Source organism: Elephantulus edwardii, unplaced genomic scaffold, assembly GCF_000299155.1.
Source record: "Elephantulus edwardii isolate Elephantulus edwardi_28Jun2011 unplaced genomic scaffold, EleEdw1.0 scaffold00021, whole genome shotgun sequence".
NCBI classification, from domain to species: domain Eukaryota; kingdom Metazoa; phylum Chordata; class Mammalia; order Macroscelidea; family Macroscelididae; genus Elephantulus; species Elephantulus edwardii.
The window spans coordinates 27,240,139-27,256,937 of record NW_006399771.1 but is presented as its reverse complement, the minus strand read 5'-3'; the positions used below and the strand labels follow the sequence as shown (position 1 = coordinate 27,256,937).

Below are 16,799 nucleotides of genomic sequence, written 5' to 3'. Positions count from 1 at the left end.
TGGCACTTAGGTTGTTTCCATCACCTTGCTATTGTGAACAAAGCCGCGATAAACATGGGTGTGCTTATATCTGCTAGGATGCCAGTTATGGCCTCTTTGGGATATAATCCCAGTAGTGGAATTGCTGGGTCAAATGGTATCTCTATTTGCAACTTTTTGAGAAAGCACCATACCACCTTCCACAGTGGTTGCACCATTTTATACACTCCCACTAACAGTGAATAAGGGTTCCAGTTTCTCCACAAGCTTACCAGCATTTGTTGTTTGCTGTTCTGTTAAATCTTGCTATTTTGACTGGGGTGAGATGATATCTCATAGTTGTTTTATTTTGTGTATTCTTGCAGTTGTAAATTGATTGATCTGAGAAGGCTTATATCAAGATGATTTTTTTAAAAAGGTGATATTTGAGTAAGTATTTGGTAAAGGGAGATGAATGAATTATGCACTTACATGAGTAAAAGACACTCCATGCTGACAGGAACAGCTTGTACCAAATATGCTTTTCTATCAGGAATTTTGAATTTTGTGTCTTTGAAATACAGCAAAGAAGTGAATGTGACAGTCATGGTGTGAATTGGAGCAGAGTCTCAAAATGTAAGAGAAAATAGAGATAACACTAGTAGAGGAATAGGTGCAGGTTGCGTACAAACCTTGTAATTGGGTAAACTTGCACTTTTTAATGAATAAAATGAAAGCCCTTGGGGCATTTTGAGAAAAAAAAAACAATGATGTGATTGGAGTTAGGTTTTAACTAGATCATTCTGGATGCTGTCTGGAGAATAGCTGTAGGGGGAACAAGGCTGGAAATAGACCAAGGTTATTGTGACAGTTCAGGTGAGAGGTGATGACTGCTTGACCCAGGAGTAAAGATTGAGTGGCTAATATTTGAGTTGAGACTTGAAGAAATGGAGCAAGTGTGTCATTCAGCTTTTGGGTAAGGACATTCTGGGCAGATGAGAGCAGAATCCTGTAGGATTGTTACTGTCTCAAGACCTCTGTGTGCTCTATGACAAGCAAGGAGGCTGGTGTCCTTGAGTGAGTGAGTCCGAATTGGAGGGGAAGTGAGTTAATGTGCAATATTGTTATTTTTGACTTGTGTTTTGGAGGATTAACTGATGAATCAGTGTCACATGAGAGAAGAAAGATTTAAGGATGACTCCACTACGTTTAGATTGAGGAACTTGTAGAGTTGCTACTTGGCTGTAATTCATTCATAGAAAACTGCTGGAAATTAAACTTGGATTCAGAAGTGACCAAAAATAAGGGATATCATTGTTGATGTAAGATGGCTATCTAATTGAAGATAACAGAAAGATGTTTACTTAATGTCTTACTGACTGTGCAATGGCATTTGACTGTGCCGGTCAAAGCATATTGTGGATAATGTTGTGAAGAATGGAAAGTCTAGAACACTAGTCATTTGACTAGAATAAGGGGCTATTGTGTGGCTTAAAATCAGGAGAAGTGTGTAAGTAATCTGAAGAAGAATGCAACATCCTGATTAGATAAATAATTCTTAAAAATTTACAATGTAGAGGTGATACAACTTTGTTGCTGAAAGAAGACTGGAAGTACTTATGAAGACCAAAGATTATAGCCTTCATTTTGAATTATATCGTACCATCAAGAAACAGAAATCTTCATAATTGGAAAATAACACAAAAAATGGAGGAAATACTGAAGTTGTCAAAGATTTCCCTGTACTTGGAACTTTATTAACTTTATAACAACTGCAAGCACAAAACCAAATGCTGTAGTATGTTGGGCATATCTGCTGAAAATAAACAAAACCAACAAACATCTTTCAGATGTTCAAAAGCAAAGATGTCACTTTGAGGACTAAGGTGTTCTTGCCTCAAGCTATATGATGCTTTTGTTCACATCTTAAATATGAAATCAGGATAATAAATAAGGAAGACCAAAGAATCAATGCTGTTAAATTCTGGTATTAGTGAAGAATATTGGATATACCGTGGACTACCACAGGACTGGACAAATTTATCTTAGAAGAAATAAAGTTAGAATACTCCTTAAAAGCAAGGACAATATTTATAACATACAAAATATGATATTTCATGTCACATAGTTTGGTTATATTGTCAGAAGGGACCAGTTCTTAGAGAAGACAGCATACTAGGAAAACAGTAAAAAAAGAGGAAGACTATTGGTGGATTGATACTCGGTGATACTCAGGCTTCAATGATAAATTCAAACAGCAAAAGCTTGTGAGCAGGACAGGACAATATTTTGTTTCGTTGTACATCACGTATCTGTGAGTTGGAAGGAATTTGATAGCACCTAACTACAGCTCTGGTGGGAGCTGTAGTTGCTTGGCGGGTAAGAAATTGTGCTGCCAGTCCGAAGGCAAGTAGTTTGAACCTACCATCTGTTCCATGGGAGAAAGATCAGCAGTTTTTTCTCATGTGATTTATAGTCTCAGAAAACCTGCTGGAAGGTCAGCTATGAGTTTCTGACCTGCTGGCAATGAGTTGAGTTGAACAACAGGAGGGAAAAGATTATGAGAGAAAGCAAATTTGGAAGAGAATATTTGGGCTTTGGTTTTGGATGTGTTAAATCTGAGATGCCTCTTGGATGTTGGTGACAAATATGTGGAATATGTAGAAATACATAGAATAAGACATTAATGCAGGAAAGGGATATAAGGTTATTACTGGCCTATAGATAATTATGAGACTAATTAAATTATAGAAAGTAGATGAAAGTCGTCTTGGAGTGCATAGATTTAGGGAAGAGGAGATAAGAACTAATCCTGGAGACACTTTACCTTGTAAGTTTGAAAAATTAAAAACGCTAACAAAGACTAGAATGAGCATATAGAGGAAAGGAGGGAAAATATGCCAGTGTACTGTCAAATGAAGAAAAATGCTAGAAGCTAAATGAAGAAAGCATTTCAAGGAGAGATTGGATCCGATGTTGCTGAGTTGCTGTAGGATGAAGACTTGAATTTATCATTGCACAACATAGTAAATCACTGGATTTTTTTATGCAAATGAGCTTTGGTTGAGTGATAGGTGTGACAGACTTACTGAACTAAATTCGAGAGGGAATGGGAAGAGTTTGTAATTAGAGGACAACAGGAGATTAAGAGAAGTTTCTATTGTGAGAAAAACCAGTATGGTTGAGTCTTGATGGGAATGTCCCAGTAGAGGTGAAAAGTTGGTAAAACTGCAGAAAGATACAAGAGACAATAGGGCAAAGCACTGCTTGGCAAGTAGGGACGTTTCCACATACGAGAGAGAATTTGTCTCAGTAAAAATCATGAAAACTCACTTATAGTGATAAAGAGATGGGAAACATAATTGGAGATATTTATGTGATTGGAGTGGAAATTCTCTTTAGATGACTGTCATCCCCCACCCCCCGTGAAAGTGGAATCAATCCTCTTTTGAGAGCTATGAATAGGAGATTTGAAGAAAAAGACAATGTAAGACAGAGGAATAGAGGTGTGAGATAGAGTATGATTGCCAAGCACTGTAAAGAAGCCACTTGAGGTTAGCGAGACAATTTTAAGTTGGGATCAGTTCATATGACAGTGTTTTTCTTGCTACTTTTAGCTATAGTAGGTCAGATGGGGAGTTGTGTTACCACGAAGGCATTCTTTTCTAAGTACATATAGTTTCTTTAGAGAAGTAGTTCTTTTCATGTGTTAGTGTCTGTTGACTTGATTAGATCTGATGATCCCATATTTTCCAGAATACAATTGATGGGGATTTCAAGATTACCATCTTTTGGAAGGTGATCACCAGGACTTCATTTTTAGGCTCTTAAGCGTGTGTTCAAAACACGAATCTTTTGCACAGTATTCAAATGCTTAACTGTTAGTACCGCCAATAATTCTATTCTTGATAATACTTCGCTCATTCTTATCTATTTTTATCCTTTTTGTTTTCTGCTTGGTTTGGCATTACTAAATAGTCCTGAGAGGAAAGCAATGCTGCTAATTTATTAAGGTATTAATAACTTTTTGCCATGTTTAAGATACCTCTTGAGCTCATTGTGTAAACTCATGAATTGTGTATGAGTTTAAAAAAATTATGGAGCCTTTTATCAACTATTGAATATAATTGGAACATTTTGACACTTTTAACAGAAATTTTACATTTATAGTGTGATTTATTTGGTATGTGTTTTTGTATTTTAAAATTTCATAGTTTTATACATACATGCTTATTTTTATTAACTTTAATGTAGTACATAATAAACAAAAACATCTAAGTTGTATAGCATTGGTCTGTTCATTTGCTGTACAGAGGTAACTTGTGGTTGCTGTGATGCTGGATGCTGTGACACTGATGTGTCAAATGCGATAATGGTTACCCATGGTCGACAGTGTTTGGTGGAGCTCCCCTATTAAAACAAGCTTGAAAGCAGGAGTGGCATCCACTTCTGAAATAGCTTGCCTCTGGAAACCCAGTGAACTTGGAGAAATGATGAAAGTTGTACAAGTGTTCAAGTCTTTTGTTCATAGGGTTACTATGAGTCATCTATGATTCAGTGACACTTAACAACAACATCATAAACAAAAGAAAATAAGAGTACTGATCTAAAACAGACATATATTATACCCTTACAGAATCTAAATTTATCATGCTATCTTCCTTTTAGCTGTTTTTGTGAATATTTTAAAATTATGTCATTAACAAGAGATGGGGAAATTATATGGTTTAAGCAATGGACATATTGGTAATAGACTGTATTTTGAGTTTAAGTTTTTTCTTGCCACTATACTAAGGAAACCAACTTTGGTGAACCGCTTTCTGGTTGGAAACACTTTCATAGCAAGACTCTGTGAAAGTCTAAACCAAATATGAGACTCTAATAGAACGAGTGTTGAGGAGTTCATTTATTGAAACACATTTGGAAATACTCATGATGATATTTTCACATCTGTTTTTAATAATATGAAACAGGCTTCCAAGCAAAGTGTAGATGTCTGTTTTTCAGAATGAAAATACATTTCTGTAATATTTAAACTGAATGATTTATACATGAGAATAATAAGGTAATTTCTCTTAAAGATGATGATGAAACATAACAAAGAAGTTAAGAAGTTAATAATACTTTTTACAGTGAATGAAGCATTTATGAATGATATAAACCTTTTTGATGTGCTTAATTGCATAGTAGCTATTTTTATTTTATTTTTAAGTAACATTGCCTATCACATTTGTGACTGGCATTTTTATTGCTACATGAATTGTTATTAGTGGAGCTCTGGTGGTACTAGTTAAAGCATTCTACTTCTAACAAAAGCATTGGTAGGTTGAACCCAACAGCTACACCACAGGAGAAGGAAGTGGCTGCCTTGGAATTCTCGTGAGGCATTTCTACTAGAGAACCAAACCAGAATTAATTTATTTGATGGTATTGGATTTGAGTTTAAGTTAATTCGTGAAATGTTTTCTGCCTTTCAAGTAGATGATTGTAGTAAAACTTGTAAAATTTTTAAAAACCATTCGATTAGGAATTGAAATAGTTTTTAAGAAAATACTCCAGAACATTATATATATTGCATATCTGAAAAGGAATTTGTTGAATTTCGCCCCCCCCCCCCATTAAGTAAAGCTTGTCAGGGAGTAAAAATTAATAGCAAGAGAAATAAACCTCTATAAGATGTGAGCTTTATAAAAATATTTTTTGAAAGGTTTTTAAATATGTGATTTTTTTTTCTTTTTAGAAAAAGATGTTAACAGAACAGATCGAACAAATAAGTTTTATGAAGGCCAAGATAATCCAGGGTTGATTTTACTTCATGACATTTTGATGACCTACTGTATGTATGATTTTGATTTAGGTAAGTTTTCCTTTAATATCTTTTAAAAGCTGTACATATATATACTTCAGAATTTAATTTTATCAACCAGTGAGGCATATCTTCCTGGAAGACTGAAGAAGACTTAATGCCTTTGAAATGTGGTGTTGGTGAAAAATACAGGCTGTAGCCTTTATGGGATCAGATCATCAAGTTTTTTCTTTTATGTAGCTGATGATGGATTTAAGCTGTTGACCTTTTTTATAAGAATCATGTGCATAACCTTTGTGCTGTAAGAACTCATTAGCTGTTTCTTTGGGCATTAACAAGCCTTGGGGAAAAATATGCTAACATTACTGTGAACTGGGGATGTTTGGGAACCTTTGATAGACCTTTTTCCCCATGTGAAGAAAAATACTAGTTTGATTAGGTTTTAAGACTCATAGTGCAGATATTGTCTAGGGTACATGGAAATAGGTGTTTTCTGCTTCTGACAGACTTTTAAGATTACTTTTAATAGAAGCCATCTATTGGAGAAAACTCATATCTTGGATTATGAATATACTTTTTTTTAAAAAACTGTTTGTATATATTTACCAGTAAGTGCATTTTCATCCTGGTAGATGCCATCGCTTAAGGCTCTTACTCAGACAGTTTGGCTTTAAAAGTCAAGAGAGGAACCCCCCCAAAAAAAACCCACCAAATTTTTATTTGCTTATATATAGCTAGAGAAGGATGTAAACTGTGTTTCAGATCTTGAGACAACAGCTTCTTTAGTGATAATATATTAAAAATTGCAGATTTCTCTTGAAACCACAAAATGTAGCCAATCTTGTCTACCACATTTATAGTAAGCCTCAGATTGAACCATTGAAAGCATTTTAGTAGAATGGTTTTCAGGATGGAGAGTACGATCATTCTTTTATTCGAAGTGCATCCTTATGAAGAAGATCTTGACATAGTCCCTACTTGATAACTAGTTCAACTCAACCATTGTCCTCAAGTTGGGACCTTATGGTTTCTGAAGCAGTAAAGGCACAAGGGAGAAGATTGTCCATCTTTCTCCTGTGGAGCTGCTTGTGAATTTGAGTTTATAGGGAGTTGCTGTGGTAACCCAAATGTCATGCACCCTAGCTCTTTAAATTCACCAGTGGCTTTGAAGGAGAAAGATGCGTAGTCTCCTGTGTGGCTTTCAGCCTTGGAAACCCAATGGAGGGTTCTAACTTGATTGCAGTGAATTGTTGAAATTTATGCATAGGATTTAGAGAGTGATGTAAGGTCACAGAAGTAGTAATTAATTGGTCAGAGAGTAGGTTTGTTTCATTTCATATTACCATTTTTACCTTTACATCTTCAGCAGCCCATCCTCAACCCATTGCCAGTTTAAGTTTCTGATACCACTGTTGGGGAAAAAGCCAGGATAATAGGGTATAGAAGACACTGCATTGTTCTCTTAGAAGACAATTTTCATGTAAAAAAAATCATTGCCTATTTTTAGCAGGTATATTTAACTAGAGAAATTGAATATTCTATTATTAAACTGTTTCTCTTGCTGAAAGACTGTTGCTTCACTGTATAAAATTAGCACCAGCAAAGTCCGTATATTGCACAATTAAGATAATATTGCTCTTCAGCAGAAAACAAAGAAGTAATCTTCTTTAAGTCATTTCCAATGAAAAGATCACTAGATGTTCTAACCCAAATCTGGGTGTATGGATATCAGGAATTGGCACATTATGTTTCTCTTACAATAACTGTATTACCCTTGAGTTATATAATTTTGTAACTGTTCTTATCACAGAAAAATTAATAAATTACAGATATACCTTGATCGTAATTTAAAAATGACAAGACTGTTGGTAAAAAAGATGTTTCTCTGTACCCATTAAAAAGTTAAAAGGTACTTTCATCAAATTCTGAAGGATTAGTTGGTGTTAGTCAACCATCTTCATAGCAAGAGCTTCATTCATTTCTGTTATTTCTCCTGATAAAGGAGAGTAGAGTTCACTAGCAGCTTTCACAGTTTGTAAAGGCTTGTTCAGTTTTGACCAGACATCAGTAAAACTGCAGTAAACAACATCTCCCAAAATTCCTGTGCAAAATTTCTTCCTCTCGCTGTTTGAGCACCATTTTATGTTGTTACCCATCATATTTGTCTGTGAAATTAAACACTGAAAGTAGGACATGCAGGTTGCCAAGAAGGTGTGCTGGCTACAGGCTGTGGTCTGTATGTTCCCCACTGTTGCTGTAGCAGAGGTTCTTGAGTGTTCAGTTTTTTAAGGCAGAATCCCAAACTAGCTGATTAGGCAGCTTACTATCTGCATTTGCTCATAGAATTTTAAGTGGCTTCTTTTTTGGAGTTAGATCACCAGGACTTTTTTCTGAGACATCTACGAGTAGTCTCAAAGCTCTAACCTTTGGGTTAGCAGCTAAGCACATTAACTACTTGTACGACCTAACTCTAGTTGTTGTTGTTGCTAGGTGCTGTTGAGTCAAGTACAGTTTATAACAACCCTACAAACAACAGATAAGAACCCTGTCCTTTCCTGTGGCATCCTCACAATCCCTGACACGCTTAAGCCTATTGCTGCACTTGCTGTGTCAGTCCACCTAGTTGAATGTCTTCCTCTCCTTTGCTGTCCCTCCACATTTCTAAGCATGATACCCTTCTCCAAGGAATAGCCTCTCCTAGCAACATTCTCATAGTATGTGAGACAAAGCTTTGTCATGTTTGCCTCCAGGGAGCACTCTGGTGGACCTTCTCTAAGACATATCTGTTTGTTCATGCAATATTCAGTACTATTCTACAGCATCACTGTTCAACGGCATCAATTCTTCTTCTATCGTCTTTATTCATGTTCCAGCTCTCAGCAGCAAAGAAAGTGATTGAAAAGACCATGGCCTGATTCAGGGGTACCTTAGTCCTCAGACTAGTATCATTGCTCCTCAGTATTTTGGAGAGATTCTTGACTGCAGACTTTCCCAGTACAATATGTCTCCTGATCTCCTGACTGCTGGTACCAAGTGTATTGATTGTAGCTGACTGTTTTAGTCTTTTCTTCATCTATCATGATGTTGTCCAGTGGTGAGAATTTTTGTTGTCTTGATGTTGAGATGCAGTCCATAAAGAAGGCTACAGTGTTTGATGTTCTGCAGCAGATGCTTAAGGCCATATCCTGGCTGAAAGCAAAGATTACCAGAAGAATGTCTGAGCTTTATGCAAAGGAATTTGAGTGTGTTGATCATAACAAATTAACAGTGAACGTTGAGACTTGTGGGAATCCCAGAACACTAAATTTTTTTCATGCGAAACTTACACATAGACTATCAAGTTGTTGTGTCAGTAGACCGTGGAAATACTACATGGTTTAGAAGTAAGTAAAGTTTGTACCACTGTTTTAGCCTTTCTCCGTACCTATTCAATCTGAACACTGAGCTAATTTTTTGAGAAGCTGGACTCTCTGAAGAAGAATATGTCATCAGAATTGAAGGAAGATTCATCAATAACCTTCATTATGCAGATGACACAACTCCAGTTAGCATAAAATATAAACCTCAGGTAGTTTCTATGGGATGTGGCTTTTTTTTGTTTCAGTGTATGCTGAACCTCAGGAATCAAAGTAAGGTTAAAAATATTAAAAATAATGTATATAAGCAGGCATAAGAATGCCTGATAATTTTAAAAATTATTTACAACCTTAAGCGATTTTTTTTATAAATTTAATACTCAGAAATAAGTTTCTGTTACCTAGAAAATGGACTTACTTATACGTGGTATTGAATACTTGTTTAGTGTGAGAATATATAAACTAAGGTAATAATGAGTCTGTTAATTTTTCACACCTCCCCAGAAACAAATTTGCTATGAAAAATAATTTTAAGAACGACTACAGAAATAGTAGCACTGATTAAGATGTGCATCAGTCAGCACTAGTCTAGAATCTGGATGGCACTGAATGCTAATGTAAACAACTTTAATCTTTCTTTAATTAAAAAAATTTAAACATTAATTCCATCCCTGCATATCAAGACATACCCCATAGAACATCAAGTATAAAATAGATTAAAAGCAATCTGAGTATGAAAATTAATTTGACTGTTTGCTCCACTCAGACTTACAAAAGAAATATGGTAGTCTGATATGAAAGGTGAAGATTTAAGGATTAAATTGGCTTCTTAGAAATTTTTATTCTAATAAAGCACCTTTTAAAAAAGGTAAAGGGACTCTGTCTTTTTAACTTCCATTCTTTGAAATATTGTGGTCATAGAATATGTGCAGTCAGACCCAGTAAATTGGTTCTCTTTTATATGTTGTTAAATTCAGATCAGATTTCCTTCATGCTTTAATTGATTTAGTCTTTATAGGAAAGTTGTAATAACAATATTTTCCTCCATCTAGTTCTACTTCTTACTTTCTGGAAAAGTGTGCATTGTATTTTTAAAAGCATCTGCATAGATTGAAGGAATGTTTGTTTAGATATGCCACAAGGATCTGCATTGCTAACCCAAAGGCAGATGGTTCAGATCCACCAACTTCTTTGCAGAATAAAGATGGACAGTTTTCTCCAGTGCAGTTTGCTGCCTCTAAAAACTTGGGCTGTCATCTATGAGTTATTTCTAACTCAGCAACACATAACAACATACTACTTGTTCAGCTTTTTTAAAAAAAGTCTTGATAATGCCATTATATTGTAGAAATTGAATGCCCTCTATGAAACCCCAATGTCTTAGTTAAGCATGAATATAATTACACTTTTTCAGAGGTGTAGTGTAGACATAGTGGTATTGATACAGACTGTATGGAAAAATATAGCAGTAAACAAGGAAACAAAGGAGGCTTTATAGTAAACTGAGCCAACCCTTCATGTATAAAAGAATACTGAGGATAATTAAGCACCTCTATTTTTTTTTAATCCATGTTTTCTCATAAGATTGTGGTTTACATGCTTTTTGAAGTTACTTTTTAAGGTTGTTACAAAAGGAAGAATGCTTTTGAAGTTTTTATTATTTCTAGGAGAAATATCCTTACTCACTTTCTAATACTGTTATTGTTATTGTGCAACACCAAGTCAGAGCTGACCCATAGCTAAACCTCCACTGGGTTTTTAGAGACATTAAATCATGTGGGAGGAAATTGCCCACATTTTTTCATGGAACAGCCAGTAGATTCAAACTGTATAACTTTGGGATGGCAGTGTAGTTCCTTATCACTTGACCATGAGTGCTCTATTCAAAATACTATATAATTCCCTCACACACTGACCCAGTGTGTCTGGCTGTGTGAATAGTAAAAATCAACAGACATGATAGTATTTATCACATTTAAGTTAAGATTAGAAAACACCCTCAGTCTTCAATTTGATCACACAAGTTCACTAGAATCAGTTGTTCTGGTTGAAGCAAGATGTCTTACCGTAAGTAACTTTAGATGTTGTCTTCCTTTTGTTTACAGTAATAAGTTCCAGATCACTAGAGATAATCAAGCAAAAATATTATGTGTTGTCAAGTTGACTATACAACTCAGCAGTCCTGTGAGCAATGGCTCTGAACTTGACCCTGTCCTGAGCCAGCCTCTTGACACCCCTGACTCCATTGCCATAGTCATTGTGTCAATCCATCTCATCCAGCGTCTTCTTTTTCTGTACTTATCCTACACCTTTCCAAGCATGATGTCCTTCTCCAGGGACTGGTCCCTCCTGGCAACATGCTGAAAATAGATGAAGCTCCAAAATCCTTGCCTCCAAAGAGTAATCTGGTTTCACGTTCTTCAGCAGAGTTGTTTATTCTCTTGGCAGTCCATTATATATTTAGTATTCTTTTCTAGCACTACAATTCAAAGGGATTGATTCTTCTCCCATCCTTAGTCATTGTCCAGCTCTCAGATGAACAACAAAGAATGGAGAAGACCATAGCCTGGATCAGGCGCACATTAGTCCCCTTACTGCCACTGTTGCTCTTTAGCACTCTGGAGAGATCTTGGACAGCATGTTTCCCCAGTGCAGCTTGTTTTTTTTATTTCAGACTGCTGGTGCCAAAGGTATAGACTGTGCATCTGAGCAAGATGAAATTGTTAATTGAAATAATTAGCAACCTCAATCTTTTCTCCAGCTATCATGATGCTGCCTCTTGGTCTGGTAGTAAGGATCTTTGTTTTCTTGGTGTTGAGATGTAGTCCATATTTAAAGTCTACAATCCTTGATCTTCTGCAGCAAATGTTTCAAGTCCTCAGTTTCAGCAAACAAGGTTTTTTCCATCTGCATAGACGGGTTAATATTGCGTCTTCCTCCAGTCTTGATGCCACCTTCTTCATAAAGTCCATCCTCCAGAATGATCTGTTCAGCATAAAGATTGAAAAGTTATAGAGAAAGGATACATCCCTGAAACACTCCTTTCTTGATTTTGAGCCATCCAAATGTACCCTTGTTCTGTTCATACTATACCTTCTTGGTCTAGGTATAGGTTTAACATGAGCACAATTGCATGTTCTGGGATTCCCATTCTTCTCAATGTTAGTCACAATTTGTTGTGATCCACAACAGTTAAATAACTTTGTGTAGTCAATAAAACAAAAATAGACATACTTCTGGTACTACTTGCAGTTGGGATCCATAAACCCAGCTTACATTTCTGACAATTCCCTGTGGAGAATCTGCTTAAGTTGTTTTTGAATAATCTTCAAGATTATTTTGGCATATGATATTCTTCCATAATTTCCCCATTCTGTTGGATCACCTATTTTAGGAATGGAAAAAAATACGGATCTCTTCTGGTCAGTTGGCCAGGAGGCTGTCCTCCAGATTTTTTGGCACAACCTAATGAACACATCCTGGGCTGCAGGTCTTTGTTGAAAAATGTCTGTTGGTTTTCCAGAAACTCCTTGGACATTTTTTCTTTTTTTTTGAGAACAGCTTGGACTTCTCATTTATTAACATTGATTCTTGATCATATGCTACTTTCTAAAATGGTTCTGTGCCATCCAGTTCTTTTTGGTACAGTGACTATTCCTTTCATCTTTTTTTCCCTTCACTGATTTACATACAAGAACTTGTTTAATTCATGTACACTGTGATTGATAAAAAATTTCATTTACGTTCTGTTTCATATATTCATTTTTATAGGAATTAAGGAATTACCATATAATTACCATATAAGGAATTACCCTGTCTTCTCCAGTCCTCATTGAAGATTTCTTGTTATTCACTTCCCCCATCCACCCACTAAACTCTGCTATCCTAGTGATTTCTGCTCCTACCCTCTTTTCTATTTCTTTGTCCTTTCGCCTTTTTTAATGTTTATGCACATCCTACTACTTATCCTTCTGTTTTTACCGTAATGGTCACATACTGTATTCATCCTTATGAGACTGAGTTATTTCACTCAGCATAATGCTCTCTATACTCTCTTATTTTATATACTGTTTTACAAAATTTTTCTCCTTAGTGCTGCATAGTATTTCATTGTGTGAACGTACTACAGTTTCTTAATCAGTTTGTTTGTTGATGGGCCCTTGGACTGCTTACATTTTCTTGCTATTATGAATAACATGGCTATTAACTTAAATGTACAAATCTCCATTCATGCCTCAGTTCTATTTTCCTTGAGGTATATTCCTAGCAGTAGAATAGCTGAGTTTTCTGTTCTATGTTCCTACTTGAGGAAATGATAAACTGCCTTCCAGATGAGTTGTACCATTTTACAATACCAACAGCATTCCACTCTCTCCACATCTTTTATAATATTTATTGCTTACAGTCCTGTTAAACTTTTGCTACTGTTGCTGGGGTGAGATGGTATTTTGTTTTGATTTACATCTCCCTTATTGCCACTGATTTTGAGCATTTATTCATCTGTCTCTTGCCCATATTAATGTCTTTCCTAATGAAAAGTCTTTTCATGTATTTTACCTGTTTTGTTATTGTGTTACCAGTCTTTTCCTCGTCGAGGCCATGCAGTATTCTGTAAACTTTCACTGTGAGACTTTTGTCTGAGATGTCGTTGCCAAGTGTTTTTTTCCTAGTCTCTAGGTTTTCTTTTCACCTTATTGAAAAAAGTTTTTGAGGTAAATAGGGACTTAATTTTTACAAGGTCCCATTTGTCAATTTTATCTTCTCCTGGTTATGTATTTCTGGCTATATTTGCAAGCCTATTTATGCCATAGGCTAGGGCTACTAAGTTTTGTCTCATTTTGTCTCTTATAATCCTAATGGTTTTTGGCTTTGCCCCTAGGTCTCTGACCCACTTTTTGTTTATTTTGTGTCTGATGTGAGATGGAGATCCTGGTTCAGTTTTCTTTAAGTAGATGCCCAATTTCCCCAGCAGCATTTGTTGAAGAGGTTGTTGTTGCCCTATTTGACAGATTTTGTTTCTTTGTCAAATATCAATTGGCCGTGGGTAGATGGGTTGATTTCTGGCTTTTTTATTCTATTCTGTTGGTGTGTGTGTCTTTCATTGTACCAGTACCATGTTGTTTTGGTTATTATGGCTGTATAATAGGTTTTTAGATCATGAGTGCTATGTTTCCCAATGCATACTCTTTAAATGACTTCAGTGTAAATAGATTTTGGTGAATGATAGGAATGTTAAGTTTGAATTTGCAGATGAAAGACCATATTTTGCACAGACCTTCTTCCAAGGTATTGTTGGAAAAATCTTTATGTGATTTTAAGAAACATATAAATTGAACCAAAGTTGAATGTTTGAATGACCTAGTATGACCTCTTAGCCCTTTATTGGTTCAGGAATCTGTGTCTTAAATTTGAAATCTGTTTGTAAACCAAGACTAGGTGTTTGTATTTATAAAGAGTACTGGCAGCACGAGGGCAGCCTTGTCCAAATCCCAGTAACTCCACAAAGGGGGTATGTTTCCCCATGCACAACATCCACACCACAAAGCTGATACCTCAGAGGTCAGACATAAGCCCTATGCTCCTGCACTTCCTTCTTTCAATTCTAAATGAACAATATCTCCCAGTGCTCTTGCTGCTACAGTACGGGTCCACTCAACACATAGAACTGTAGTTGAGATTATCGAACTTACTCTGGAAATTAACAGATAATTCAAGTTGGACACAGAACCTAGAGGGGTTTTTTTTAAAGATTTTTTTTATCATTCAAATACGTTGTGTTTCTTCCATGTACGTGTGGTCCATACCACCCTTCATTTTAATAATTTTCATTTATACTGTGAGGATTTTTCCCCCCTCCCTTAAAATCATCCTTCCAACAACTACTTTTGTAAAAGCATGTTAGGTACCTGCTTCATACCTCATTCTCTAATGCACCCTTTTTAGATAGCCAGGTGCTAGTTTGCCCATCCTTATCAAACCAGTACTTTGAAGAAACAGCCATGCCCCTTTTGTTAATGGATCCTCTATTCAACTGGGAAACTGAGAATCTGCTTCCATAAGCATCATCCAGTCCAGAGCAAGCCATCAGGTTACAGCAGTCAGTGGTAGTTCATGGCATGGATCATGTTCTCTTCATCTGATTGAGTTCTGGTCGACTAATCTCCAACCATCTGGAGAACCTGGTTCTTTTAGGAAAATTGTTTTTTAATTGAGATTTTAATGAATGTTTTTAGAGAACTTGAATTTGCATTCATTCCTTGTTGCACGTTTTCTTTCCTCCCCCCTACCCCCCAGTTTGCTTTTCTCTTTGGAAAAAAAATTCTCTCATTGTTATACAGTTTCTCCTGCGCACCTACCCGCCCCCCCCTTAAGTGCACTGCACTATGTAGCTCTTGTTCTGGACTCATGTCATGACAATAATACCAAATCATGTATTCCTTTTATACAGTTCTCTCCCTCCTCTGTATCAATGCTGTGTACATTTTTTATCCCCTCTTTTCTTAGTTTTTCCCCACTCCCATGTTAGTCCTGTTTTAATGTCCTCCATGGTCATCCATTTTGTATAATATTTCATGAGTTCCTTGTTTTTCAATGCTGCATAATATTCCATTGTGTGAATATACCAGAGCTTCTCTGTCCATTCATTTGTTGACGGGTACTTGGGTTGTTTCTAACTCTGCTCTTGTGAAACAAAGCAGTAATAAACATGGGTGTGCGTGTATCTGCTTGGGTGGCAGTTCTGGTTTCTTCAGGGTATATTTACAGTAGTGGAATTACTGAGTCAAATGGTATCTCTATTTGCCACTTTTTGAGAAAGTGCCGTTCTGCCTTCCATTGTAGTTGCACCATTTTACACTCCCACCAACAGTAAATAAGGGTTCCAGTTTCTCTACAACCTAACCAGCATTTGTTGTTTGCTGCTCTGTTGAATTTTGCTATTGTTACTTGCAATGTTTTGATTTGCATCTCTCTTAGAGCTAGGGATTTTGAACATTTCTTCATGTGTTTGCTCACCTTCTGAATGTCTTCTTTGGTAAAGTGTCTGTTCATATCCTGTGCCCATTTTTCAATTGGGTTGTTTGCCTTTATCTTGTGGTGGTCGAGTATTCTATAAATTCTAGATAAAAGTCCCTTATCTGACATGTCATTACCAAATATTTTTTCCCAGTCGGTGGCTTCCCTTTTTACCTGTTGGAGAAGTTTTTGGATGTGCATAGGGATTTGATTCTTAGACGGTCCTATTCATCTTTTTATCCTCTCCTGGTTGTAGGTCTTTCAGGATACTTGAAAGACTGTTCATGTTGTGGATTAGAACTTCTAGAGTTCTTTTCCAATCTTTTCTGTAATGAAGTTTATAGTCCTTGGTTTTAGTCCTATTTCCTTGACCCACTTTGAGTTGGTTTTTGTGTATGATGTGAGGTGTGGCTCTTGCGTGAGTTTTCTGTAGATAGTTTTCCAATTTTGCCAACACCATTTGTTAAAAAGGCTGCCGTTTCCCCACTTAATTGGTTTCATCTCCTTGTCAAAAATCAGTTGTCCATAGGTCGTTGTTATGTGCCGTCGAGCCGTTTGCAACTCATTGTGACCCTATGTACAACAGCTCTAAACCCTGCTCTATCCTGTGCCAATTGCATTGCCTCTGACACACCCATCCCGATTACCCCAGTCACTGAATCAAT

General features: G+C 36.3%; 1 protein-coding gene across 2 annotated transcripts in view; it reads left to right on the top strand.

Annotated features, from left to right (window-relative positions):
* TBC1D15 (TBC1 domain family, member 15) overlaps positions 1 to 16,799 on the top strand; it is a 137,493-nt gene that overhangs the window by 85,982 nt on the left and 34,712 nt on the right. For both annotated transcript variants that reach the window (XM_006882569.1, XM_006882570.1), the window contains one exon: positions 5,699 to 5,815. In XM_006882569.1, the coding sequence (XP_006882631.1) occupies positions 5,699 to 5,815 (117 nt within the window). The remainder of the gene's footprint in view (positions 1 to 5,698; positions 5,816 to 16,799) is intronic.